We start from the raw sequence: 25,805 nt of genomic DNA, 5'->3' as shown, positions 1-25,805 counted from the left end.
CCGGTCCCCGGCCCTACCCGCGCCACCGCAGCGGGGCCCTGCCCCTTCCTGCCCCGCCCCGCGCCGCCGGGAGGAAGGGGCAGGGCCGGGCGTGACGTGGCGGCATGGCGGAGCTCTACGTGAAGCCGGGTGAGGGGGCGCGGGACGCGCTGCGCTTCCGGAGCGGGGGGCCGGGACCGGGGGTTCGGCTCCCGGGTCGGGATCGGGGTCCCTCTGCGGTCGCGGTCCTGAGTCATCCCTGCGGGTCTCGGTCCGGAGCGGGGCCGTGTCCCGATGCTGCTGGCGGGGGGCCCCGAGGTGCCTTGTCCCGGTGGCGAGTCGGGGGAGGGGGCAGTGGGTCCGTGTCGGGTGTGGGGAGCCCCGGAGGGCGGTGTCCGGGGAGGGGCAGCCCCGTCCTGGAGCACCCCGTGTTCGGCTGTCCCCTCGGCTCCCCGCCGGGTCTCACCGTGCCCTTTGCTGCCGCAGGGAACCAGGAGCGTGGCTGGAACGACCCCCCCCAGTTCTCGTACGGGCTGCAGGCGCAGGCTGCGGGGCCCAGGCGAGCCCCCCTCACCCGCCGAGCCCCCCCACCGCCCGCGGGGGCACCCCCAGGTCAGCACCAGCGACCCCCCGCAGCGCGCCCGGTGAGCCCTGCCCCGCCAGGCACCCCCTCCTCCCTCGGTGTCCTTTGCCTCTGCTGTCCCTCAGGCCGGGCGGTGCAGGCGCGGCAATGCCCTGTGCTGTGAGGGGCAGCATGGGCAGGGGGGCCGGGATCCCCGTGTGCTGCCGGGGCTGATTGCAGGGGGTGGCAAGTGGGACAGGGTGTCAGGGGCACGGGTCCGGGCGCCTGGGCCTCCACCAGTGCCTCGTCTTGCAGGGGCTCCTCCAGACCCAGCCGGTGCCCCCGCGGCCCCTGCAGCAGCATCACCCCCTCGAGCACTGGGCCCGCCCCCCCTGGGCCCCACCAGCGCCCCCCGGGCAGAGGCTGGGAAGCCGAGCGCAGCAGCAGGCCCCGAGGAGCGCAGCTTGCCCGCAGACACCGTGCTGGCCCCGCTGAGGGCGGCCCTGGCCGCCTGCCGCCCCACCGTGCAGGTGAGACTGCCTCCTGCCACCTCTGACCCGCGCCGCACGGGGGCACGGCCTCACCCAGCTCATCTTTGCCTTCAGAAACAAGTGTGCGACGACATCGGCCGGCGCCTGGCGGTGCTGGAGGACGCGTGGGCGCAGGGGAAGTTGTCAGCCCCGGTGAGGAAGAGGATGAGCCTCCTGGTGCAAGGTGAGGGGCAAGGAGGGGCTGCACCCGGGCCGTCCGCCAGGCAGGAGGCTGAGCCCGCACCGCTGATGGGTTCCCCTTTCCCGGCAGAGCTCCAGCAGCAGCACTGGGATGCGGCTGATGAGATCCACCGGTCGCTCATGGTGGACCACGTGAACGAGGTGAGCCAGTGGCTGGTGGGGGTAAAGCGCCTGATCGCCGAGAGCAGGAGCCTGCCCGCAGTGGATGGCGACACGGACGGAAGCGCTGCGGCTCAGCCTGGCCAGGAGGAGCCCTGAGGACAGGGCCGGGGCTGCGGACTGCGAGGAGCAGGGCAGCCCGCGCTCAGCGCCACAGCAGCAGAGGGGCCGCAGCTGCCCAAGGGGATCTGGGCACCTCCCCTGCCTCCCACTCCTTGCCCAGGACAAGGGGATTTTAATCATTGCAACATTTTAGTGACGATTCAGTATATTATGTTTAATAAATGGCACTAATCTGCCCCCGGGGTTCTGGCACCAGACAGGTCCTGGTTCTCTCCCCCGAGCAGCAGGAGGTGGGATTGCTGGGTGAATCCATGGTCGTGGCAGGGTGCTCACAGCCCACAAGACATGAAGGGAATGAATGCTCCTGGCAGCACCCCCAGGCAAGGGGGCAGTGATGCATTCCCCTCGTGCACTGGCAACCCCTCTGGACTTGCCTTTGGCAGTGTGCGGGGACCCACAGCAGCAGACACATGGCCCAACTCTTCTGTAGAAGGCAACAGTACCCACAGGCCTGTCAGCTGGCTGGGGACGAGCCTGCACCTGCAGCCCATGCTCCCATCTGGGCTCCTGTCTCAAGTCTGGGACCCGAGAAACATGGATTGCCTCCCAGGGATAAACATTACAGTGCTAATGCTGCCCCCCAGGTCAAATAAGCCCAGGGTGGTGACACGCACCCTGGACAGGACGCAGCCTGTGCATGTGGCACCTTGAGCCTGGGAGCAGTCCTTGGGGCCCAGTGCTCACTACCCCTGGCCTGCAGGACCTGGTGCTGTTCACCTCCTCTTCAGCTCCCCTTCCCAGGGCTCTGAGCACACAAACAGCCCCAACACAGACAGGCACTGGGTCAGCACAGGGGTTTCATGGTGTTTATTGATCAAGCATGAGCTCCTAGGCAATTGCACCAGCCAGTTGTGCTAGAGCCTGAAGTGTCACACATCCATCCCCAGCATCAGAGAGTGCTGCAGCCAGCTGGTCACGGTGCCAGCACCTCCACGAGGCCCAGGAACAGGCCCAGCCATGGCCTGGAGACGGGGAGCTGGAAACTCAGATGTCCATCTCAAAGTGGTCTTGATCTGCAAGGGCACACAGAGGGAGAGGGTTAGGATGGGGGTGCTTTGGGAAGAAAGTGCTGGCAGAAAGCAGCAGGAGCTGGAACCGGGGCTAAGCCTGCACCTCCCCTTGGGCCTAGGCCTCATGGGAGCCCCACTGTGTCCCGAGGCAGGCACAGGCTGTGCTGAGCTGCGCACCTGGCACGGCTTCTTCACTCTCATTCCGCTCCTTGAGCTCCTCCGGCTTGACGAGGCTGGACTGGGCCAGGGATGTGGCACCGGGGGTCTGGGGCAGGCAGCAGGGAGGGGTCCTGGCCACGGGTGAACTCTTGCACTCCAGCAGGAACTTGTGGTCGTAGATGATGCGGGTACCTGCCAAAAGCAGGGGGCTGTCAGGCTCTGCCAGCCCCGGCCACCCCCAGTACTGCAGCCAGAGCTGGGAGCAGGGGGTGAGACCCCGCGCTTGGCCATGGCCTGGGGACACCATGGGGGTTCCACACGGCAGACTGTGACACCCACCCTGCCCAGCAGCAACTCCCACCCCCTGGTACTGACAGCCCAGCCACCTCTGTGCTGGGGTGGGCATCAGGCTTGGTCCAAGTGCCCCAGGGCTGGCCTTGCCTTGGGGTGGCTTGCCACCTTGGGATGGCTTCTGCAGCTACCAGAGAGCAAAGGCTGGGTGCCTCTCGTTGGCACCATGGGGACGTGTTCCCATTAGTTTAGCCGCCCTGCTGTGCCCTGCACAAAGGCAATGCATGGGGTTAGAGGGGACATGTCCTCCACCCTGCTGGGTGCACAGTGTGCAGCGCACCAAGGTTGTGCCAGGCCGTGCGCTGTGACTGCTGTCTTGTTCCCCTGTCCCTGATGACCCTGCAACCGAGTGTCAGTTCCCTGCCAGGCTTCAGCCATGAGCCCAGAGTTGCTGCACGGGACAGGCCTGTCCCAGCACAACAAATGCAGGCTGCACAACCCACATTAACCCAGCCTGGCTCCCAGCCCAGGTAAGCTTGTGGAGGCACACGATGAAGCCAGGACCTGGGGCCCCAAAGAAACAGGCCCAGCTCAGGGCTGGGCACACACTACCGAACAGGACACATGGCAAAGAACAGGATCTACTCAACTGCTGACCCAGCAGGTTTGGCAGGGCACAGGCCTACGGTAGCCCTGGAGGGAGCCCTGCCAGCCAGCACCTTCCCCCAGGGCTTGCAGCAGACATTCTGTGGGAGCCCCTGCGCCTGCCCCAGCTCCAGCCTTGAGGGACCAGCGCTGCATCCACTGCGCCAGCAGCACCACAAGACAGTGACGGGCCCAACTTTCAGCAGTATCTTCCTACAAAGCTCTGGGTTCCCTTTTCCACTTCAGCTCTGGGCTGCCAGGGCAGCCACCACCCCATGGGCCTGCCTGACCTTAGTGCCCAGCACTGGTGCCCATGCACCCAAGCACCAAGGTCTGAGGTGGAGAGCCCAGGAAGGGACCTGGCTCAAGAAGGAGCTGCCTCAGTGAGGCAGAGCTGGGGCAGTTAAGGCCACCATTCCATTGAAAGGACAACCCCATCTCCATGCTGGGTCTCACCCCTGGTGTGGTGGAGTACACAGTGCCACTGGCATGGAGCTGTAGCCCCCTGATAGAGGATGGTGATTCACCAGGATGGGACAGGAGGAGATGGTGGTGCTACACAGGGGATGCAAGAGGCGTGGGCCTATGGCCCCTTCCCTGCAATTCACTCCAAGCACAGGCACCTCTTGCACTACACCTGTTTCAACACACTTAGTACTTCTCCTTTGGCGTCTGCACTACTGAAGGGCAGCAGCAGTCCCATGGTTTTTGCATCTCTTCCTCAAATACTAGGAAAAATATCCGAGCATATCATCCAGCAGCACCTCAGAGGTTTATCTGCCTGCAGTGCATGGATGCTGCTTGTGCATTTTGGGATTTCAGTACTCCTTTCCTCATCCTTTTTCTGGGGAAAACTCTGCTGCTGCATGTAAGGAGTTGTCTGGAGAAGGTGAAAGAAGGTGGAGAAGTCTCCGTCTGGTCTGAGAGGCCACTGAAAGTGGTCCATCAGATTGAACACTACATGCACTGCAGTAGCTGCTTGAGGAATGGACCAACTGCGCAGTGTAGTTACTGCACCACCACTGAGCAGAAGCAGAAATAAGCAGAGTCCAAGTGCAGGAAGTGGAGAACTTCTGTGCCTGGGTAGAAAATGAATGTTCATCTTCAGCAGCATGCAAAAATCCCCATCCTCCTCATGAAAAGGACTTGAAGAACTCTTACCAGATTCAAAGGGTTACAAAAAGCTTAGAATTGAATATATCATGTTTTGCTCTTAGTGGGAAGTGGTCTCAGCTTTCCCAAGACCTGCTTCTAGGCAGCTGGTCACATCAAGTGAGGTTAAGCCCTGCATTGACTTATGAGCTGCCTATTTACTTCCTGCAAAATGAGATGGCATCAGTTGCCAAGTTGTCAACTCAGCCTTTATTTCCAACCCCTGAACAAAACCCCGTATCTCAGGCAACACACCTGCAAAAAGAGTGCTAACAGCAGCAGAACTAATCCAGAAAGGCATTAAAAAAAAGTGCACAACCACATTCAATGACCAAAAATACAAGGCTACCAACTGGCAGAGGGAAGGACTCAGCAGACATTGTATAGCTGACGACTGGATCAAATCCCCCCCAAACCCTGACTGCATCCACGCGCTAATTCTGGGACCCCTAGAGAAATGCATCACTGTGCATGGCAGCAGCTACCAAAGACAACACCATCCAGCCTCTTCCAAAATTCTCACACACAACCTCTAAATACTGTTTGCCTTTTATTGAATATTCAGGTAGATAGTTCACATTAATACAGGCTACATAAAGTAGAGCCACTATACGACATGAAATTTACTCAGCTTTTCCTTTTAAGTCTGTAAACAATTATACATGTATTTACCACCCTAATAGGTTGAAATCACATCATCAGCTAGTTCTCTGCTGCATACAAGAAGCGTTCAGTAGTGTTTAGCCAAAAGCACTAGTTTTGTCTGATTTTTAAGTTCAAAATGGCTAAACTAAGCAGAGAACAGAATTAGTTTGTACAGGTAAATCACTTGGTTGCTATACAATGGGCCATTAAGTTTCCATTGTTCCAGCCCACAGAAAATTGTTTAGTTAGGCACATTAAAAAAATCCCCAGGGTTCTTCCAAGATCATAAAGATTCCCAAACAACGCTAAAAAAGGACAGACCCCCTTAAATCAGTTGACGTACTTGAGATGCATGTTTCCAATGTGAGGTGCCCAGGTGCCAGGCCAAATCTACAGCAAGAAATAAAAAGACAAGGCTATTATGAAAACAAATAAAGGTTCCTTTAACAGAGTGTTTAACCACTAGAGGGCAAGCTGAAGGCTTCCCCCTCGAATATAACCAGACTGTCCAGCAGCTGACAGCCCTCTTCAGCTCTGGCCAAAGTTTGACAACCTGAAAGATACCGAGTATGGATATAAACCCTCTCACTTACAATACAGTCTGTTAACTGGCTGAGCAGTCTTGAAATGCTGCTTATTTCACCTGAAAGGTTTGGTAGGTAGGGATAGCACCATATATTTTTTTAGAAACACACACACAGTGTAGGGAGAAGTCATGCAAACATTTTCACTTCTAGCATCAAAGAACCGAACAGAACTCATCACCTATCCAAAGTGAAGAAAATCAAACCAAAACATAACACTGCAAAAAGCCCCAGGTAAGCAAAGATGGAAGAAGGCAGCCACACTACCTGCTGAGCATCAGTACATTCTTCTAGCATCAAAGAACTGAACAAAACTCGTCACCCATCCAAAGTGAAGAAAATCAAACCAAAACACAACACTGTAGAAAGCCCCAGGTAAGCAAAGGTGGAAGAAGGCAGCCACACTACCTGCTGAGCATCAGTACATTCTGTCGAGTTCTGGACAACTTTGATCATGGGATTCCAGGCAGGATCTGGAGTATGGAGCCCATTAAAGAGGGGCCCTCCCGGGCCATCCGCCAGCTGCGGGTGCGAGGGGATCAGAGTGCCGCCGTACATGGAGATGGGTAGGCCCTGAGGGGACAAGAGGAAGCACCATCAGTGAAAGCAGCAGTGGTTGTGAAGGATGATCATGGCACCACATCTGCCAAGACGAACGAGGCAGTTCACTCTGTAAGTGACGTTCATCTAGTCACACAGCTCTGCGAGGAAACACGCAGAGCATGGAACACTCACAACTCTCCAGAGCTTTAAGCTCAAGTCGGTTCACCCATTTTTCTGATTACACCTTGCCAGCGTGCAGCAGCCTCTGCACAGCACTTTCTCATCACCCCATAAAGCCAGACACAGCAGCTGTACAGTGATCACAGTGCTCCCTCCTCTCACTTCTGCAGCATGCAAGGCTTTGAGCTGAAGGTTTTCTATATATTACTTGTGGATATTTAAAACATTCTTCCAGTTCAGAAAAAGCAAGCTACAAAGCAGCTTTTTGTGATCATGAGATTTCCTTCCTGTGTTGCAATGACTGCTGGGCTGCAATTTAGAAGATTCCAAGAGCGTGTGCTACAGCTACTTCTGACACGCGCTGTGAGCAGGTCTGCTGCTGAGCACATCAGCCTGGACACTCCTCCAGCGGTGGCTCAGCTAGCTGGCTAGGCCTGGTTACATCTGTCTGCCTCAAGCTACATCGGCGATGTACAAATTCTGGTTCTGTTGATGCGCACCACCAGGCTTGAGCACTTTTTCCAGTCGGTACTGGGATGAAAGGAGGCACAGCGAACAGGGGTAGCAGAGGAATACACATACAGCGTGAACAGGTAGAACAGAAGATACAACAGAGAAAGTCCTTGGTCGTTTTACAGGCTAAATCCCACCCTCTGAAACTTACTTTAGAAAAATCCACGAAACTATTTGGCATAGGTTGGTGGAAAATATTCGAGGGAGCCACTATTCCAGAATCATCTCTCTCCATTGGCTGATGCTGAGAAAACGTGCCTGGGTCCGACAGCTGCTGATGCATTGGATGATTTCCCATGACAGGCTGGGACCAACCTGACAAGCCTTCTGGAAAACAGGAGATTAAAAATGGCTGATTACAACTCACTGAAGACACTGGAGCAGAATTCAGTAGCTGCACACACCTACATATATCCAAAGGCTCTCTGAAAACACTGTCACAGAGGTATCTTCGGGCTTTGCTCTGAGCAAGGGCAGACTTTCACAGCCCATGCAATGCAGGAAGATACCTGCAATTTGTGGTTAATAACCCATTACAAGCAATGCAAACACACAAGTCTTATCTGTAGCATCAAGGCCTTCCACAGGGAAGCTGCAGCAGGCAACACTACATAAGGCTGGCTAGGCACACACACACACTTTCTCTTCCCTCCAGCTCGCACAACCTCTCAGGTACCACAGGAACACAGAAGAAAAGTTACACATAGAACAGGGGCAAACACAGGGACAGAAGAGAGACTGGTGAGGCCAGAGAAGCCTGGACAGGCACATGGTGTCTGCATGGACACTGATCCTCATCCTTCAGACAAGTGTGGAGATAATGGGGGCTACCAGCAGTAGCTCCCCCTTTCCACAAGAACCTCAAACTATCAGGAAGCTGAATGTAAAACTCCTGATGTTTCAAAGTCATTCTTTTGAAACTGGAGCTGCCTGGACCAGAAGTGACCCCATTCTATTCAAGAATCATGAAGAGATCAAGGCAAAGTTGAGCATCCACAACTTGAGCTACCTGGTCTAATGGAAGATACCTTTGCCTGTGGCATGGGATTGGAACTGAATGAGCTTTAAGGTCCCTTCCAACCCAAACTATTCTAGGATTTTATGATTCTGTGTTTCTGGATGCATTAGCTGCACCACAACTAATACTTTAAAATGTTAATGGAAAGCAAGCTAGAAACTTGGACAGAGGTAGTTATTCCTTTAGTTCAAGGGTCAGATTTGGAAATGAACCCCCTTAACAAATAAAAGTAATTTGATTTTTAACTTCTGTGTCTTTCAATAGACTCAAGTTTCTATGAAGTTTCTGAGCTGCTCTCCAGGTTTAGAAGTATAAACTTATAGACAATCTGGGTTGGGTGAAAACCACCCACGTAGGAGAGAAAACCACAGTGCTTTCACTGATACACACTGACACCATTTTTCCCTTCAGGATATCCTACATGGAAGCTGATTACTGTGGAACTTTTCTCCTCCTCCCCAACTTTCATTTCAAACCCAGTACTTCCAAAAGGCCACACAAGCTTCTTTAGGCTGCCCCAGGCTGTACAACAGACGTACCAGATACACTGTTAACTCCAAAGGACCAAATGCCACTGTGACCAACGGGAGCTGTGAAGTTGGTTCCCAAGGGTGTTGGGGTGACAGATCCTCCCTGTCGAATCCTAGCCAGCCTTTCTGTCCCAATGGGCGGGGGAACCTTTCGGTCTTGGTTGGCGTTACCCGTTTTCGGCTGGCCCAAGTTAGAAGGTGCAGAAGCAGCTGAAAGGGGCGAAGATGATCCTGAGGAAACTGATGGAATAGGAGATTCACCTGCTGAAAAGAACATTTCTCTTGCTTAATCACACACAAAGCGCACAAGCATAAATGCTACCCGCTCTATCCCCCCAGTACTATCTCAAAGCAAATCATTAAAGGCTTTCTTTGGCAAGCATTCTTCAGGTCTTGCACAGCAATTCTGCTTAGAGTTTATTTTTACTCTAAAATCAACATTCTAACACAAATGCTTTCGGCCATCAGAATTATGTGATATTCTCATGACATAGCAGTACATCTAAATTAATTACAAGAAAGAATAAGAAACATGGAAGAGTTTCAGGAAGAGGTGAAAACATCAGCCAAAATACCATGAGTATCTAACCAGTGTAGTTTTGGTATCCATCACTTCCAGCAGAAGAGAAATTAGACAGCTTCCCAAAGCCACATGTGTAACGTCAGAGCCCAAGTCCCACCACCTGCAGAAGCGTCACTGACTCTTCTTGGGAAATCCAACTTCCTTTGAGCACTCATTTATGTTTTGGTTCTTAAACTCAGAGTGACAATGAAGTTGCATGCAGTGACATGAAAAGCCTCTTCACCTCAGATTCAGAATCAAAGACCCATATTTTCTGTAAAGCTACTTCCATGTTCTTCCCATTAGCAGAGAAACCCACTGTTACCCTGGATGATGCTTAAAGATTTTGGAGCATATTAAGTAACAAAATCATTCCAGAACCCCAATTTAAAAAAAAAAAGGGGGGGGGGGGGGGAGGGGGAAACCAGGCAAGTATAACTTCAAACCATAGCAAATGTGACATTTTCACCTAACATTACATTCATACTATTCAGAGGGGAATCTTTAGCTTGGTATAACCACCTCCACTCCCCCACAGCCTCACGCCCTCTCCTCTCTGAGCCTAGTGACACATTATTTTGCCCAAACATGCCTTTAGCAATGCTACCAGAACTAGTGGTGTTTGACATGGGAAAACACACAAAATAGCACAGCTTGGGATTCGCACACCATCCTCACAGCTGCTAAAAGCAATTGGAAAGCATTTTGTGCATCAGTGGATAACCTCCCCTCAAGTTACAAATCTACTAGAGACAATAGCTATGAATTTATAGTTAACTAAGACAGACCCATGAAGTTCCTACATGAATTTGTTGCGCTTGTCCAAGGATGTGGTGAAAAATGCTGTCTGTTAAAGCTGGGAGTCCCAACAGGCGCTGGCCCTTGAAGGTAAACCCGTGCTCCTTGTATGTTTGCTGAAAAGCCTGTCAAAGGACCTGAAGAAGAAGTTGTAGAGCTGTTGGATGGATCTAGAGAGGGTAAGCCTGAAATAAACATAAATTTGATTAAATATCTCTCTTTGGGAACTTGCTCCAAAGCACCAGAAGAGAGCTAGTGCTCCAAATATAATTAAAGCATCTCATCACCTTCGGGGGTATCTGCACGTGGTAAGTTCATTTTACAAGTGCACGATTCTCCCTTCTATAAACCAACAGAAGGCATTTGTGTATGCTCTCTGGTTTGGCCTGAAGCTTGAACAAACCAGCCATCCCTTTGGTCACTGAAAGGAAATTATCTTAAGCAGGGAGGGCAAAGGAGGAAAGCTGGGAGTGGCAAGGATCTTTGCTTACAAAAAAGCCACGCAAGTCAAACAGGGATACAGGGCTCTGTGAGGTCCCACAGGAATCCAGCACCAAAGGAAGTAGCTTGCTGCAGTATGGTTTTTGCCATCCTATAGGTACATTCACATATAGATTGGCCAGGACATGCTGTGTCCAGAGAAACAGGGCTGATGATGCACAGCACAGCAGGTGGGGGTGCTGCTTTCTACAGGGATGAGTAAGAGGAAGGGAGAGATGGAGAGAAAGTTCAAAGTCCCACAAAAATGATTAGCAAGGGGGAATTACAGGTTTTTAATAAGCCAAAGCTTTTAAGTACTTTTCCCAAAATACTGTAAATAGCTCTTATCACACCTTATTACCTGAAAGCAGAATTGGGCATAGTCATATGTTCACCTGAGTTTTGGGTTTAGTTTCAAGGGCCTATTAAACAAGACTAGTTTCAAAACCATTTGAACATTTCAAAATGACCACAACCAGGACCAGCCTATGCTGCTGCAAAGCAAGGTTGAAGGTTGTACCGACTTCCACCGCAGCAGTCTGCAAACAGCAGTGGTGACAGGAAATGTCTATAGTCATACACCAGAAGTGCACCTTCCATCGCCTGGGCATCCTCCTGAAAGCCAGGTCTTTTTCCACCCAGTATTTTCCAGCACATCAACCTATGTACTGCTTCCAGAAGTGCCAGATCCAGCCTGCTCACACTGACAGAAATTACTCTCTGGATTTGATGGAGGCATTTTTCTCACTAGCCCTAAAAAGAGATTGTCTCCATTATAGACAAAGAGAAATCAGTTACTACCACCACCAAAATGGGGTGCTGAGATGAGGGAACCTGAGCATGGGAGGATAATCTTTCAGGGTTTATCACAGCACAAAGTGCAAGACTCCATGGCTATAAGGATGCTGCTCCTTCCTGTGCATGCACATCCAGCTGAGGGCTCTCCCTGTGCACAGACCATGGAGCTACCCTTGGGATGCTCTTGCTAAACCCCCATCCACAAAACATAAGGTAGTCCAAAAGGCCTCAGTGGTGCCCAACTCCACCACACATCAACCCCAAATCTCCAGCTGGCTGACAAACCACTGCAGATCCTGAGTCTGCCCCATGCCGAAGGGTAACAGAGCTGCTACTGCCCACTGGCACTGCTGGTTTCCTAATGGAGAACAAGGCAGAGATTATGACAAAAATAGCTCTTCTGCAGGAGGGAGATGCCCAGCTGCATCTTCTGAAGGACGCTCAGCTTTCCCAGTGCAATGATTATACAGCCAAGACCATTTCAGCACTGCTGTGTATTTTATACAGGTTGAAGGAAGTGACAGCCAGAGACCAACAAGTTCAATTCAGCAGCTTTCAGTTTGTGAAGAACAGTTTTTATCATCATCTTGCCTTTTATAAAGGTGGATAAAAAAACCTTTGCCCAATATTAAAAATGGTTTCTATGAACAATGACTTATAGAATCCCGATTTCAGTAGTGAGCTTCCTATTTGTGTACTTACCCTCAAAATCAGGTTTTTAATACCAAAACCTTCTGTAATACCATATTCTGTACTTACTTGGGACATCAGTTCAAATTCTTCATCATGCTCTGAAATTGTAACTGAGCGTTCAAGACCAGTGTATCAATCTCACACAAACTCTGGTCAAAATTCAGTTTGCCAAAGCCTCCAGGCACTTCTGCAGATACTGGTTACTGCCAGGCCTGCCTCCACCTTCAGAGCAACCACTGTGATACTTGTCACTCCATGTAGAACAAGGACCTCATATATTTCACGCAACTTCATACTCGTGTGCTGCTTCCTAATAAGCTGGCATATTTCAAACCTGTGATACATTTCAATGCCATGTGAACAAGGTCTCAAACCCCTTCTTATAATGTCTGACCTCAATCTGCAAACTGCTTGGACAAGAGATCTAAAGACATGAGTGATACAGAAGGCCATTTCCAGAACAGATTCACAGCCAGTGAGATCTGCATTTGAGTCCGTGCCTCAAATGAATCAGTGAATCAGAGAAAACTCACACTGCAACTGAGCTTACCCACAAACAGGAAAAGCCAAGCACCCAAACTCCATCATCCTGAGGGGACAACTTGTTAAGAAAAAACTGGCTTAGTGCACAATCAAATTCTATTAAATCTCCACCAAATCAGCTCAGAGGTGATCACCAGGAGATGTGGATTCGTGTAAAATATTTGCCACAGCCCACTGCTCAAGACAAGCACAAAAGACAAACCTCTGCTCCATCAGGCGTAGTCACAGCTGAGACCAGAGGATGGGTGTACTGACGCCCATTACCAGTCCCTCTCCTTACACACCAGTGTACTGAATTGCCAGGCAAGGCACAGACAGCCCCTTGCCCAGCATATTGCTATTGGCCAAAGTATAAGCCAGCAGTGACCAACCCTCTTCCCCCTTTCTCCAAGTCTCATGAAACCTGCCCTGAACCCTATGGGAACAGCCAAGGTAGTCCCCAGTTCAACCCACAGTGGAGGCTGAGCTGATTGTTCTGTCCCCCTGGGAGGAGCCAGTGAATGAGATGGGCGGGCAGGCCACAGAACCACACTTATACTCCAATGGAAGGCAGAGGAGAGCCTATCATCCCCTCTCCTTTCCTCACTATCACACCTCCCAGACAGCCCCTCTCCCTATGCTCCCCCAACACCTCTCCTCCTGAGCCACAAGCCATTTAGATTCTGAAGTGAAAGTGATCAAAAGCAGTATATTAAGTAGAATGACACCAAATCAAGTAGAATGACACCAAATCAAGTAGAATGACACCAAATCAATCAGCTGAGGAGCTGACTGACCAGTCACCTCCTATCAGGCACTACTTATCAGCACATCCACCTATTAGCCGTTTTTTCTTCACTTGCAATATCCTGATCAAATTCCAGCTTCAGTTGAGAGCAACTTCACCCTTATGTCCTCCAGGTAAATTGTGAGCTCTCCTTGGGTATCTACCTAACCTTCCTAACTTGGGCAAGAAACAGATTCAGGCTACCTTTTAAATAGGTACAGTCATTTAAGGATATAGCAAGGACCAATACATTTTTCCCAGGGACAAACTGGGATGACTTTAGCATAAGGGAACAGCTGTCTCTGTATATGCAAGATGTGACCATGAGAAAAAAAAAGAAGTCAGCAGATCCCACTTGCCATAAGCATCCTTCCCCAGGGGTTATCCAAACAACAGCCAATTCCCAGTATAGAGCACTGCAGGGAAAAAGCTGAGCCAACATAAAGTGTGTCTGGGGTCTGCTGAGGAGGGTCTGGCAATTCTTTTATTAGCAGCCTGAGGAACAAGGTCCAGTTATTTTATCTCCCACAGCTGTAGCTACATCTGGTTCTGCTACTGTGCTGGGCAGGATGTGGCACAGGAGTGCCAAACACTGCAGGGGTAATGACAACGCCAAGGCATCATAAAGCCATTATGGCAAGAATGAAGGCGAGAAGAGGGGGGCACAGACTAGATTCCTTAAGGGTTCTTCCCAGTCAAATGGGTAGAGTCAGTTGCCTGCAGCATAGTTTGAATACTAAGATGATAAAAATCATTTAGGCAGAGCACAGCAAGAGTAGGCAAGCTCACTGACTGTTCCTAATCCATTTCAAATAAATGCAGATAAGCTTCACCTGCTGTACTTAACAGCAAACAGACAGGGACTTTGTAATAAAACACACCATGCAGTAGCACACCAATTTCCGACAGCACAACATGAGCTTATTAAAATCCTACAGTGGTAGAGACTGAAAGTACAGAGAGTTTACCCTCAACTGGATCAGGCTGGAGTCTCAGATCAAACACTGAACCACTGCATGCAGTCACTCTAGCAGCTGGAGCCTGCCAAGAGTCCTGGGCCCACTGGTTCATGTTTGGCATCACCAAATCCTGTGCTCTACTGCAACCCAAAAGCTATAATCAATGCTACTCTGAGCAATACAAACAGGCAGAACAACTCCTGTGTCTTACAGTGGACAATCAATGGAATGTCTGCAATGTTCCCAGCACCTAATATCCTAAAAGAGCTGAAGAAAAGAGGGGGAAAAATCATCAATGTTTTAAAGAGCACTTGGAAACAGTAGGCCACTATTATTACGTTAGTATTCTCTAACTGTCATTTGTAAACTACTTCTCAGTTTGAGATGATCAAAGTGTAATGGCTGGAGAAAGAATTTTGTCCAGTGCATGACTGTAATGACTTACCTACAGGACTAGTCGAAACCCGCTGGGAAGGTGGCCTGAAACCAGGAGCCTTGGAGTTGTCAGGATGCACATTTTCCACATGTCCTAGCACAGAGTTATTCAGAAAGGTAGACTGAACAGTGAAGGATGGGTCAGCTGCTGCTCGGGTTGAGAGTGGACAGTCTCCCCATCCTTGGTTAGCTGGCACCTGGTTGCTATCAAAAAGACTACTAAAGTGATTGAAGAGCGTTGCTGGCCCAAAGGTAGGAGGCAATGATTTGTTTGCTGGGTTAATGTGCATCTGAGAACCGTTCATAACGTTCATGGCTGACGAAAGCTGCACTGCAGCAGGTGGACCTTGAGAAGGTGTTAAAGGAACTTGATTCGTAACAAAAATAGACTGAGGATCTTGATGGAGGTTTGCATTTGGTACCACTGAATAGAAAGAACCTCTGGACTGCATCCTGTGAGTAACTCGAGGTGCTGGTACAGCTACTTGAGGTAAGTTACTGTTGTCCTGATTATCTGCAACGACTGACCTGGGTGACGCTAAGCTTAAAGGAGCAGTTTCTGAGCTGGATGAAAAAGGCATCGGCACGGAAGGACTGATCTCTGACATGCTGGTTGGCAGTATTTCATCTTGGACACTGTTTAGCGGAGCAGGGCTGCTCAAAGGGCGCGTTTCAGTGACTCCCGAGTTGCTGCTTGCTGACATACTGCAACTACTTGCAACTGAAGTCGGTGCACACGCACTTGCAGCGGGCTGGTCTGGTGCTGCCACCTTCTCTTTGGGTGCTGAGACAGCTGAGAAAGAGTCCGCTTTCAGCGCGGAATGCTGCGCTTGGGGAGCATTAGATGGCAGAAATGCTGGGGGCACTTGCCCATTGCTTGGGGGAGCAGAGGAAGCTGAAGGCATAGTGCTACAGGTGCTCGTCACAGTTGAGATTGCTGTTGCTGCAGCACTTGTCTTGGGAACGCAGGCAAACAACTGCTTCCTGACAGACGAGGGAGTCCGATTACTGGTCACGCACAGCGGCTGGGTGGAAGCAGCTACAGAAGAGACAGTAATGGGACAAGTAGAAGTAGCTAATCCAGGAGACTCTGTCTGTAGGATATTTCCATTCTGATTACCTACACGACTCGAACTGTTATGCTTTGGAGAGCTGTTTGTGCTGCCAGGGTTAACTGGTCTCACTGGGAATGGTCCCCAAGTGTTCGGTGAAGGCGAAAAAGTTCCTCCAAACTGGGCCATAGGTAAGCGAGGGTGCCGGATCTGTTGCATAGTTTGGGCAGCCAGCAAGGCAAAATGAGGGTGAGAATAAGCTAGAGGAAGAGACACTGGAAAAGATGAGCGCACATTGGCTGGGACATTCTTGTTCAGTTTGTTGGTAGGCTGGAAAGTAGATAGTGTTGATGACTGCGATGTGACGAGGGGCGGTGCTCCGAGGGGAAAGGAGTTCTTGTTTGAAGCAGTTGCGGTGCTGACCCCAGATGAAAAGTTTGCATGGATTGATTTGCTACTCGAAGCAGGGGTTCTTATGTGAGTTTTAGGAATCAAGTCTTCCAGTTCCTTGGCAGGATCTTGAATGAGGGCATTGATGAGCTGCACTGCGTATCGTGTCGACTCCGTACCACCCCTAGATTAAATACAAGCAGATTTATCTTTTGCAAAAAGAACCCCCACTTTGTGCAATGTTCCATAGCCTCAATTTTATGCTGATCTGCAAGCCTACTGCATGTGCACTCCACTAAGTTATTTTTTGACTTTTGCATATCTTCATGATTATATCTGATGCAGACTTTCAGCATACTTTGGCAGCAGTAATGTATGTTCTCTTCTAGAACAAAGAAGCTAAATATGCCCTGTCTTAAAAGCAAACTTCCACATAAATGACATTGTGGACTAACTCAAGACTTTCATTTCCAGATACCGTACCTTATAGTGATCATTCTCTCTCCATTCTTATCCTTTTGCTTATCAACGTCAATATGGGCACCAGTGACATCTTGAATTGCTGTGATGTTGCACCCACCTCTTCCCATTATTCTAGATACAACGGAAGCTGGGACAGACAACTTCTTTGACCTATATCACAAAGATCACAAATCTGAGATGTATTCAAAATTCAAAGACATACAAAAGTCCCTTGCTGTCTGACAAGGGGCTGAAGCAACAGTGTAAGTTTCAGGGCAGCAAGTGGTTTTCTGCTGATCACTTCTTCACCCTTTGGAGCCTCTCATACTCCTCCACTCAAATCACTCATCACTCTCAGTACCAGATAATCCCGAGAATCATTTATTCTGCCACTGTTTTAAAACAGCTGTGTCTGCCTCACACTGCTTCAGAAACACCTGGGGATTTTATCTTACCATGTGTATTCTTCAAAGTGAGACAAATCCTTAGCTCCCCAACCTAAGCTTACATAAATAGTGCTGCTTTCAAATATAAAAGTCCATGGCTTAGCTGCTTTGATCATTTATAGCAAAGCTTCACAGCAAGGAGAAGGTGGTTTTCTAACACTTTCTCAGGGAAAAGGTCTGTAACACTTGCATTGACAACCCTTTTAGTGCTCACCTCAGGCCTCAAGATCAGAAAGTTTATTGGCGACACCATGCAAGGTGGATAGAAGACTGTTAAATTGTGCAGTTCTGTGATTTAAGGAGCTGCTGGAAGGCACCTTGAAGGCAGCACAGACTTTCAGAAGCAGGCACAACACTGACCCACGTGTTCAGAGAAACACATCAACTGAGGACTTTATAATTCATGTAGTTTTGGTGGGTCAGTGCAGGCACAGAACTGGGAAGTCTTGAACATGAACCTGTGCTTGCATCCAGACCCCAGCCAAGGTCTCTCTGTGTCACACTGACTGGTGCATGGGCTGGACCTCTCAAGCCCATACACTGCTTTCAAGCTTATCAGTGATGTGTGATAGTTCAACACTTAACAATTACAGAGGACTCAAAGGTGTTTCAGAAACCACTGTGACCAAAGTGCAGGCCCCTCTGGACACTGTACAGACCAACAGCACACCCTGAAAAGGCTTCAGCTTTGTCTAGCTATTCCAGCCTTGGGAACTTAGAAAATTTGTTCCAACCCCCTCTGCCATGCCTCGGGCTTTCTTTTCCTCTACACCCCCAAAGGCTCCTCTCTCAAGATAGACATCCCAGTCACTCCCTCCCCAAACCAGAGTTTGCATCTTCACCTAGCTCTCAAGATACACCCACATTAATCACAGGCCTCCTAACCATACCTCTGGTTGCTTCCACCCCATGCCACCACCTATGGAGACATTCATCCTCCAGGAGAGCTCACCCTAGTGCCCAAGCCCCTTCCCACTCATCACCCACTGCTGTTTCCCTCCCCACCCACCAAGCTTGATTGTTTTTACCTTGACAAGTGCCCCAAACGGTACCTTTTTGCTCCCGAGCAGCAACGCCCTCCTCTCTGCAGCTGAAATTGCTCAATTGGTGTTGGCTGCAGAGTGTTGCTCGGGGGAGGGTCTTTCAAAACTCTTCCTACTTGCCTGTCAAGGGCAGAAGGGATGTTTGCATTGGTTAATTGTTTGACAGACTTCCCTTCTAGCCAGGTTGTTACTCATGGGGAGAGGGAAGGAGAAGAATTCTTGTTGAGACCAGGAGAGGCTTTAGGACTTGAAGGCATGCAGCTCCTGGGCATTTTGCATGTGCATCTGAAGTTGGCAAAAAGCTCTTTGGCAGGACACATGCTTCAAAAGTCAAGACACAGCAAACACCAGTGCAGAATTTCTTACGAAAGGCCAGATTCTGAATGCCATCTCTAGAACCCTACCATCTCCAGCAGAAGAGCAGGCAATACCCAACCAACCAGCTGAACCAAGCCTATGAAACTCAAGAGACCCAAGGAGGAGAGACGGAACAGCTCCAGGATCCACGGTGGAGTCTGTGTGAAGCTCTGGAAAAGTCAGCTGACTGTTGAATGGTCTCACGGCTGCAGGACTCACCACGTGGTGGGCAGTCTGCAACCATATGTGTAAGCAAGGCCATGTCACAGTGGAGAGCCCCACTGGTGAACACAACAAAAGGCACAGACTGAATCAACTCTCTAAGAGTTCAAACACTTAAATTTTTCCAGACTAAACTGTTTTGAACAGTCCATGGCTTCCACTAATGTGAATGCATTAAATCCTCTGTACAATTACGTTCTTTGCACACACCCTAAAATTCTCCAAAACAAGCATATTTGGTCACTATCATTGCAGAACACAAAAGCAGGAGGGCATCATGAGTGCACCCAGAGCATCTGACACTTCTACCTCCAGGATGTATTCCTTTTTGATAAAGGGAACAAAAAGGAAAGCCAGATTATCACTTCTAGTTACAAGTAGAACCAGTAGTAGAACAAGTAGTAACAAGTAACAAGTTATTACTTGTAGTAAGATGTCATAAAGGTTACAGAAAAGGTACTGGGGTGTTAATGGCCACGTAATAAAACCCAGTACATTTTCAAAAGGAAAGTTTGCTCTGTAGAAAATCTTTCATCTAATTGCAGCTCTGGCACTCACTTCAATGTGACAAATGTTCCATGGAATCAGAGATCAATGTCACTGTCTAAAGCACAATGAATTTTAGCCTTGAAGAGATCCTCCACCTCTCCTCTACCAACATCGATCCTGCCTTTAGTTCAAGTGTAGGTAATCATCCAGTGTAGGAGCTTTCCACTGCCATCTGCTCCCTCCCCCTTTTATTTTAGCCCCACATCCTTTACTCCAGTCACAGGGAAAGAAAACCCCTGTGCCAAGTAAAATGTTCGTAACCCATTAATGTTAAGTTAGCGAGGAATTGCTACACATTAAAAGTTGCAGTTTGTTTTCACAGCACTGCAAGAGTAAGGGGGTAGATTTTCTACTAAATTAATTACACAAATAAGCTTTCTAGACATCCTACGTTTGAGAATAATCACAAGCCAAAAAGTTCACAGACAGCTTCTAACATACAATTGAAGTCTTTACCTTCTAACCACTTCTTTCCAGCCCTCTTCTCTTTTCTGGCCTCTTTTCGGACTAGTCAGATTCAGCTTCACATTTGGAGAGGTCAGAGGCAGGGAAACAGGTTTATAAGTAGTTGACAAAGAATTCGAATGACCTTCACCATCAAGTCTGGGAACAGAAACGTGCTGATTACACATTACACAATAAAATTACAGCATTCCAGTGTACATTTTGCACTTTAAAACTACTAGCATGAACTACATTCATTCTTATTCTCTACCTGGACAAACTGTTGTGTGACTTTCTAGGTAGTTCTTTTACCTTCAGTCCACAGCCTATACCTTTGCTTCAAACAGCGGAGTGCTAAACTGAAGTACAAAAACACAGGCAAAATCTTCATAAATGACTGAAAAACTACCCTTATGTGATTCAATCTAGCACACCTGTGCCATAGCTTGGAGGAAGACCTCATGCTTCAGTTAAGATTGAGGCAAAGAAAACAAGAAAATGGATATGAAAGAAAAGAATGAAGCTCATTGTGGTTCTTCTGTAGGTAAGTTTTCTGCAAAGCATCATTACCAAGTCTAAGTTTCAGCTACAGCAGCCTTGTCATCAGTATGTCCATGACTACAGAGAATAGGAATTTGGGAAGAGCAAATTTAGAAATAATTTTCAAAGTCTGCCTAGTGCAAGAGCCAAAGAGCACCTGCAGAGGTCAGTAAAATACACTAGCCCCATTTTGGTATTTAGATAAGGTCTTGTTTCTTAGGCGTACTTCATCTAGCAGAAGCACCACTTCTAACAGGGAGTTATGAATATGCATTTAGTTAGTCCTGCTGGTGTGAACTGCACAGGATTCCAGGGCTTTTGTAGGAGACAGGTCCAAGGTAGGAACAAATTATGTTCCTAAAATAGAACAATAATTTCTAACATTAAGGTAATCCAAAATAAGCAAATCCCCTCATTCTGCATCTAATTTCAATCTGGGGAAAAAGGAAGAGGAAAAAGTAAGTCCCAACTGCTCCCTGGTGACAGCCTTCCCAGTTGCTGCCCTTTCTCATCCCATACTGTTTGTGTTCTCCCTGAAGCTGGGTTCTCAGGCAGGTGTCCTGCACATCAAGCCCCACACCCTCTGCCCTCCCTTAATGTAGGAAAAGAAAGAAAACTATAGAGGATGAGCCTCATGCTACTTATATATAAAAATAAGCAAACACTACAGATTCAGAGGGGATCTCAGCTTTTTGATTCAGGCCAATGACCTACTTGGAAACTGGAGTTATAAAAGTTATTAGCACATTCCCTGGCAACTGAACCATCTTCCACACCATTCACACGGCCCCTGTACATTCGTCCAGTTCTTTTGACTCTCACCTCTGGCTTGACAAGTTTAAGTCAAACTGGCCATCAACCTGGCAGGTGAAATGCTCAGAGTCATCAACCTCCTCCCTCCTTAAAACAAAAAGATTGCAATCCAAATGAGTTAGTGATGAAACCATAAACCAATCAAAATGTAATGAAGCCACTTCTGTAAATAAATTGTAAGTAATATCCAGCATATTCACTTTAAAATCTATTCTAATAAAGTTGACAACGCAACATGGATGATTAAATAGTGCAGAGAAAACCAGTTGTTTTGCTGAAGTTGTGTTAAAAACTAGCCAGCAATGCAAAAAGAAAGTAAACCTTATCTGTACCAGTTTAAAGACGTTATGTTCAACAAACTCAACAGATTATTTAACAGCCACAAAACCCAAGCAAACTCAGTCCCTCAAGACTTTGGGAACGTACCAGCTGGTGTAAAGCTTCAGCTACAGAAAGTCTACGTTGGCTTAAGTAACACTGTGAAATGACAGGAGCAACGTGGCAGCCTCACCTTGTGGGTGTTTTTGAAGCTGAGGTGCTTGTTTTCTCTTCCTGAGAGGGGATAAGCAGGGAGGCGTAGCGCCGCTCCGAGGAGTTCGTATCCATTGTGAAGTTCAGCTCCTGGCTCTTCCCTCCACTGCTGCTTTCACTATTGCAGTCTGTGCTATCCAAGTTATCCGAATCACTATTCCCGCTCGCACCACCACCTCTTGGCTCTCCGTTTATTTTATTTTTATCTGCTTTTTGCTGGGCTAGAGATATATGCTGATCTGGCAAAATTATCTGCATGTTCTGAGGAGTCTCTTTTGTTTTGTTTTTCTTGTTTTTCCTGTTTGTGCTGGGGGTAGTCACCACATTAGCTCTCTTCTTCCCAAAGGCATTTGTGAAAGTAGTGGAAGTTGCAGAAATCCCAATGGTGGTTGTTGTAGTTGCACTAGGAGGCTCTATAGGAATTTCTTGCTCCACTAAAAGGAAAACAGTTGACATACAATCAAAGTGCACATGATACAGGAATCAGTGCCCTGACTGAAGGTTTGCCCTTTGCAATACGGCTGAGGATGTCTCTGTGTGTGAACAAAGGGGTTTTGCTTTGAACTTTGCAGAGGGCAAAGCCAGGGCAGAGGCTGTGCAAGGATGCTGCAGTACCACAGAAGGCAGCTGTCAACAGATTCCCTTACCCAGATGGTTAAATAAAGTCACTCCCACAACTACTAATTGTTCATAGAAACACTTGTTCTTTACCTTCATCATCATTTTCTTCTTCATCATCATCCTCTTGCAGTTCCAGAGTTTCTTTAGGCTTGTTTTCTTCATCTTCTTCTTGTTTTCTTTTTTGTTCCTCTTTCTTCTTCTTTCTCTTTTCCTTTCTTTTCTCCCTTTTAGCCGCAAGAGCTTGTTTCCTGCTCTCCTCTCTTGACTAGGAGAAAAGGATCCATATTTAAACATTTTTACACAGACTAAATTCTAATTCTGATCTTCCCTAAAAATCTGGGTGGGATGAAGAAAGGAGAGGGCAGGATGGATTAAAATGGCTTTGTCGCATACTGAATCGTTTACATGGAAACTGGGCAGACCTTATGGAACAAAAGGATTAGCTGGTCCCCAAACTTCTAAGGAATTCCAACACAATAACAACCAAAACAGAGACGGTATAAAAACATAATTTTACTGTAAAAATAACAAAATCTCTCACCAGCTCAGTCCTTTCTCAAAATTATGTCATTAATATTTCTGTAGCGATGTTCACATCTTTGAATCAAAAAGATCTTCCAGAGTATTTTACAGGAAAACTGTAATTTTAATCACTTATTTTTAATATAGAGCTCAAACCCTTATGCTGTGTGGCAGCAATTCTCTACTCACTTTTTCCAGGTCCAACTCCTTCAGCAGTATAGTTGCATTCTTATTTGCTTCTGCAGCCTGCTGGTCTTTAGCTTTCACAATTGTTTCCACACACTGGTGACATTTTTTCAACAGGTCCTGGAATGCAGACTTGTCTTACTATCTCCATAATAAACTACAACTGAGGAGTGAGGCTTACTCTAACAATGTGACAGCAGCATCCTTCTATTAATAACCATACAAACCATTTCAACTGAATTGCACTCTATATGCGGATATATTTATTTACGTGCATGAGTGAACATGTACGTTCAGTTTTCAAATATAGGAGAAATTCTCATGTATAATTACAGTGAAAATAAATTATCAGGGTCTTTTCCCCAAGTCAAACTCACCTTGTCTGTTATTGTCGCTATGTATCGCATGCACTCAATGTCCGAAGGGAACTGGTTAACTTCTTTCACCAGGAACTGAACTACCTTCACATGCCCCTAGAACACCAAAGAAAATTCTAATCTCTTGTACACAACTCTATTTTCATGATCAAAGTTGAGAAGTTTAGTATCACTCAGTCCAATGAACATGTCTGGTACTGTTTGGGAAGGAAGGTATCACTGATGGGCTACCCTGTGCAAACACACAGAAAGCATTCACCTGTTGCCTTTGAAGTTATTTGAAAGCAACTGAGGGCCAGCAGTGGCATGCTCAGTATTGCTGTTTGTCAAAAAAGCTGTACACTTATTTGATATGCTGTTGAAGTTAAAGCAGCCACCATTAATAAATTCCTCTGCTATAGCTATTTTCCTTACATCCAACATCCATGTTCAGGTGACACGATTTAGTGGGAGGTGTCCCTGCCCATGGCAGGGGGGTTGGAACTAGATGATCTTAAGGTCCTTTCCAACCCTAACTATTCTATGATTCCAACAAAACTGAGGAAACCAATGTCCTTGCCTGCCAAGAAGAAAAGCTGTAACCCTCTTCAACTACAAAAAATGTTCCACTCAAGTTAGGAACAGAACAGAAGCACAGAAGATTCAGGACAAGCTTGTTACAGGCTGGTAGTCTGTTCCTCTCAAAAGCAGATCTGAGACAAGCAGTACAATCTGCAGGAATTTAGAAGGGACTATCCCAATATTAAGGCAGTGAAATCTCAAGCAGTAACAGTTTTTGAACAGTGCATAACTGGAAATAAAACTTAACATTCTTTATGGAAGAAAGGTTTTCACCCCTCAAAAATGAGACCTGTGTGACATACTCAGATGACGGCATTTTATCTAAATAGTTATTTTGCTGTGTTATATTTGATTCTTCCAAATCCAAGCATTCAGATTTAAGACCAAATGACAAACTGATTTGCAAACATTTCTACATTTCTCACTGACACATACAATTAAGCTGGTTTCCTACCTTACGAAATGCTGACATAAGAGGTGTAATTTTCCGGTTATCCGCAGCATCCACATCTGCTCCTGCTTGCACAAGCAGCTGAACCACATCATAGTGACCCCCATTAGCAGCCAACCACAGGGGTGTGTTTCCTTTCTTGTTACGAACATCAATATGTGCTCCTCTAAAAATCCAGTGAAACAGGGAATAAGTAAAGGTGGAAGTCAGGAAGTAAGATCACAAGAGATCCAAGTACTTTATTCAACTTCAATTCCTGAAATACAGTGGCTAGATAGAGAAATTCTGTCCCTGAAGCCTGCTGTTTAAGTTGTACTGTAGTGAAAAAGGGATTATTTAAACCTCCCTCACAGAAACACACGCTCACTTGATGCACCACAGCAACAGCGAGTCCTTTACATTATCATGAATGTGGTGTCTACCCACAGGACCAAGCAACCCCTTGATATTTTAGGCTCTTCTTGAAGAGCTCGAGAGCTACTGCCAGCCTTTGCCCCCCAAGTGACAGTGGGGAAACGCTCACGTGTGAATTGCTGGCTTAATACACAGCCAAGAGAGCTGCCTAGCCAGATGCTATTTGCTTACTTTTGGCCCCAGCTGCCTGCTCAGCTTAATTAACACTACAGTAGCAGGATACTCCAGGATAACACTGGAGAGTAGGGAACAGAAGCAACATTGTGCTTCTAAAACTTCCCATTCCCTTTGCTCTCAGATGCAGGAGACATCTGCAACAGATGGACACAGCTACAGAGTAAGTGTGACACTCATGAAAAGAAGTGATTTACCGATTAATCAGGAGCTCACAGAACTTGTAGTGACCCTTATCTGCTGCAATTGTTAAAGCTGTATCTCTTGAGGAAGGCACAGGTGGAGCATTAACATCCGCTCCTTTATCAAGGAGAACCCTTCCAACCTCTGCATATCCTCCCGAAGCTGCTTCCATCAGAGGTGTGAGACCAGTCTGTGCAAAGAAAAAGAGCTATGCAGTTTGACATGTGTACAGTGTACCTTCTTTGGATAACACATAAATGATTTCTACATAAAGAAATCAGATTTTTTTATTTAGCTGGTTTATATTTGGTTTAGGAGCCTAACTTCAAGCAGTCTCTTTCTAAAAAGAAAGAAAACCCCTAAACCCACCAAAAAACCCCATACAAGAAATCCCCCCAAAACACGCAACCAAAAGACCCCACCCCAAACCCAAACAAAAAACCCCCAAACACCAAATACTTTTGGGCTTTGACTTATACAAACCCAGGGAAATGTTGACTAAGCACCACCAGATACCTGTCTGAACAGCAAAACCAACGTTTACAACAGGATCTCTAAACCAGATGTTAGACCAAATCCAAATGAAGACAAAAGTGTTTCTACAGAAAT

General features: G+C 47.7%; 2 protein-coding genes across 19 annotated transcripts in view; one reads left to right on the top strand and one right to left on the bottom strand.

Annotated features, from left to right (window-relative positions):
- The first annotated feature begins 25 nt into the window (after positions 1-25).
- Positions 26-1,749, top strand: SRA1 (steroid receptor RNA activator 1). The gene is made up of 5 exons (XM_065690506.1): positions 26-129; positions 466-591; positions 857-1,071; positions 1,147-1,255; positions 1,343-1,749. Exons 1-5 carry the CDS (start codon positions 105-107, stop codon positions 1,528-1,530), a joined length of 663 nt encoding a protein of 220 aa, XP_065546578.1. The 5' UTR covers positions 26-104; the 3' UTR covers positions 1,531-1,749.
- A 730-nt stretch (positions 1,750-2,479) lies between these two features.
- The window catches only part of ANKHD1 (ankyrin repeat and KH domain containing 1), a 104,153-nt gene continuing 80,827 nt past the window's right edge, over positions 2,480-25,805 (bottom strand). For 5 of the 18 annotated variants that reach the window (XM_065690486.1, XM_065690490.1, XM_065690500.1 and 2 more), the window contains 18 exons: positions 25,211-25,386; positions 24,429-24,591; positions 23,414-23,509; positions 23,040-23,156; positions 22,419-22,593; positions 21,688-22,141; positions 21,186-21,263; positions 19,836-19,982; positions 18,261-18,371; positions 16,784-16,933; positions 14,869-16,484; positions 10,175-10,369; positions 8,834-9,088; positions 7,428-7,603; positions 6,449-6,613; positions 5,800-5,846; positions 2,742-2,915; positions 2,480-2,567 (listed from right to left, as the gene is read on the bottom strand). In XM_065690486.1, the coding sequence (XP_065546558.1) occupies positions 2,762-2,915; positions 5,800-5,846; positions 6,449-6,613; positions 7,428-7,603; positions 8,834-9,088; positions 10,175-10,369; positions 14,869-16,484; positions 16,784-16,933; positions 18,261-18,371; positions 19,836-19,982; positions 21,186-21,263; positions 21,688-22,141; positions 22,419-22,593; positions 23,040-23,156; positions 23,414-23,509; positions 24,429-24,591; positions 25,211-25,386 (4,275 nt within the window). In that variant the 3' untranslated portion in view covers positions 2,480-2,567; positions 2,742-2,761. Of the gene's footprint in view, positions 2,568-2,741; positions 2,916-5,344; positions 5,847-6,448; positions 6,614-7,427; positions 7,604-8,833; positions 9,089-10,174; positions 10,370-14,868; positions 16,485-16,783; positions 16,934-18,260; positions 18,372-19,835; positions 19,983-21,185; positions 21,264-21,687; positions 22,142-22,418; positions 22,594-23,039; positions 23,157-23,413; positions 23,510-24,428; positions 24,592-25,210; positions 25,387-25,805 lie in introns of those variants that run through there. The other 13 variants (XM_065690491.1, XM_065690492.1, XM_065690487.1 and 10 more) reach the window with 12 other exon arrangements.

The sequence above is a fragment of the Lathamus discolor genome, chromosome 10, assembly GCF_037157495.1.
Source record: "Lathamus discolor isolate bLatDis1 chromosome 10, bLatDis1.hap1, whole genome shotgun sequence".
NCBI lineage: Eukaryota > Metazoa > Chordata > Aves > Psittaciformes > Psittacidae > Lathamus > Lathamus discolor.
This window is presented reverse-complemented; position numbering and strand designations above follow the sequence as displayed.

Bases quoted from the DNA above. Each gene is read 5' to 3' on its own strand.
- SRA1 (XM_065690506.1), top strand. From the start codon at position 105: ATGGCGGAGCTCTACGTGAAGCCGG. The intron at 130-465 runs GTGAGGGGGCGC...TTGCTGCCGCAG, and splicing joins GGAGCTCTACGTGAAGCCGG to GGAACCAGGAGCGTGGCTGG. The intron at 592-856 runs GTCAGCACCAGC...CTCGTCTTGCAG, and splicing joins GCCCGCGGGGGCACCCCCAG to GGGCTCCTCCAGACCCAGCC.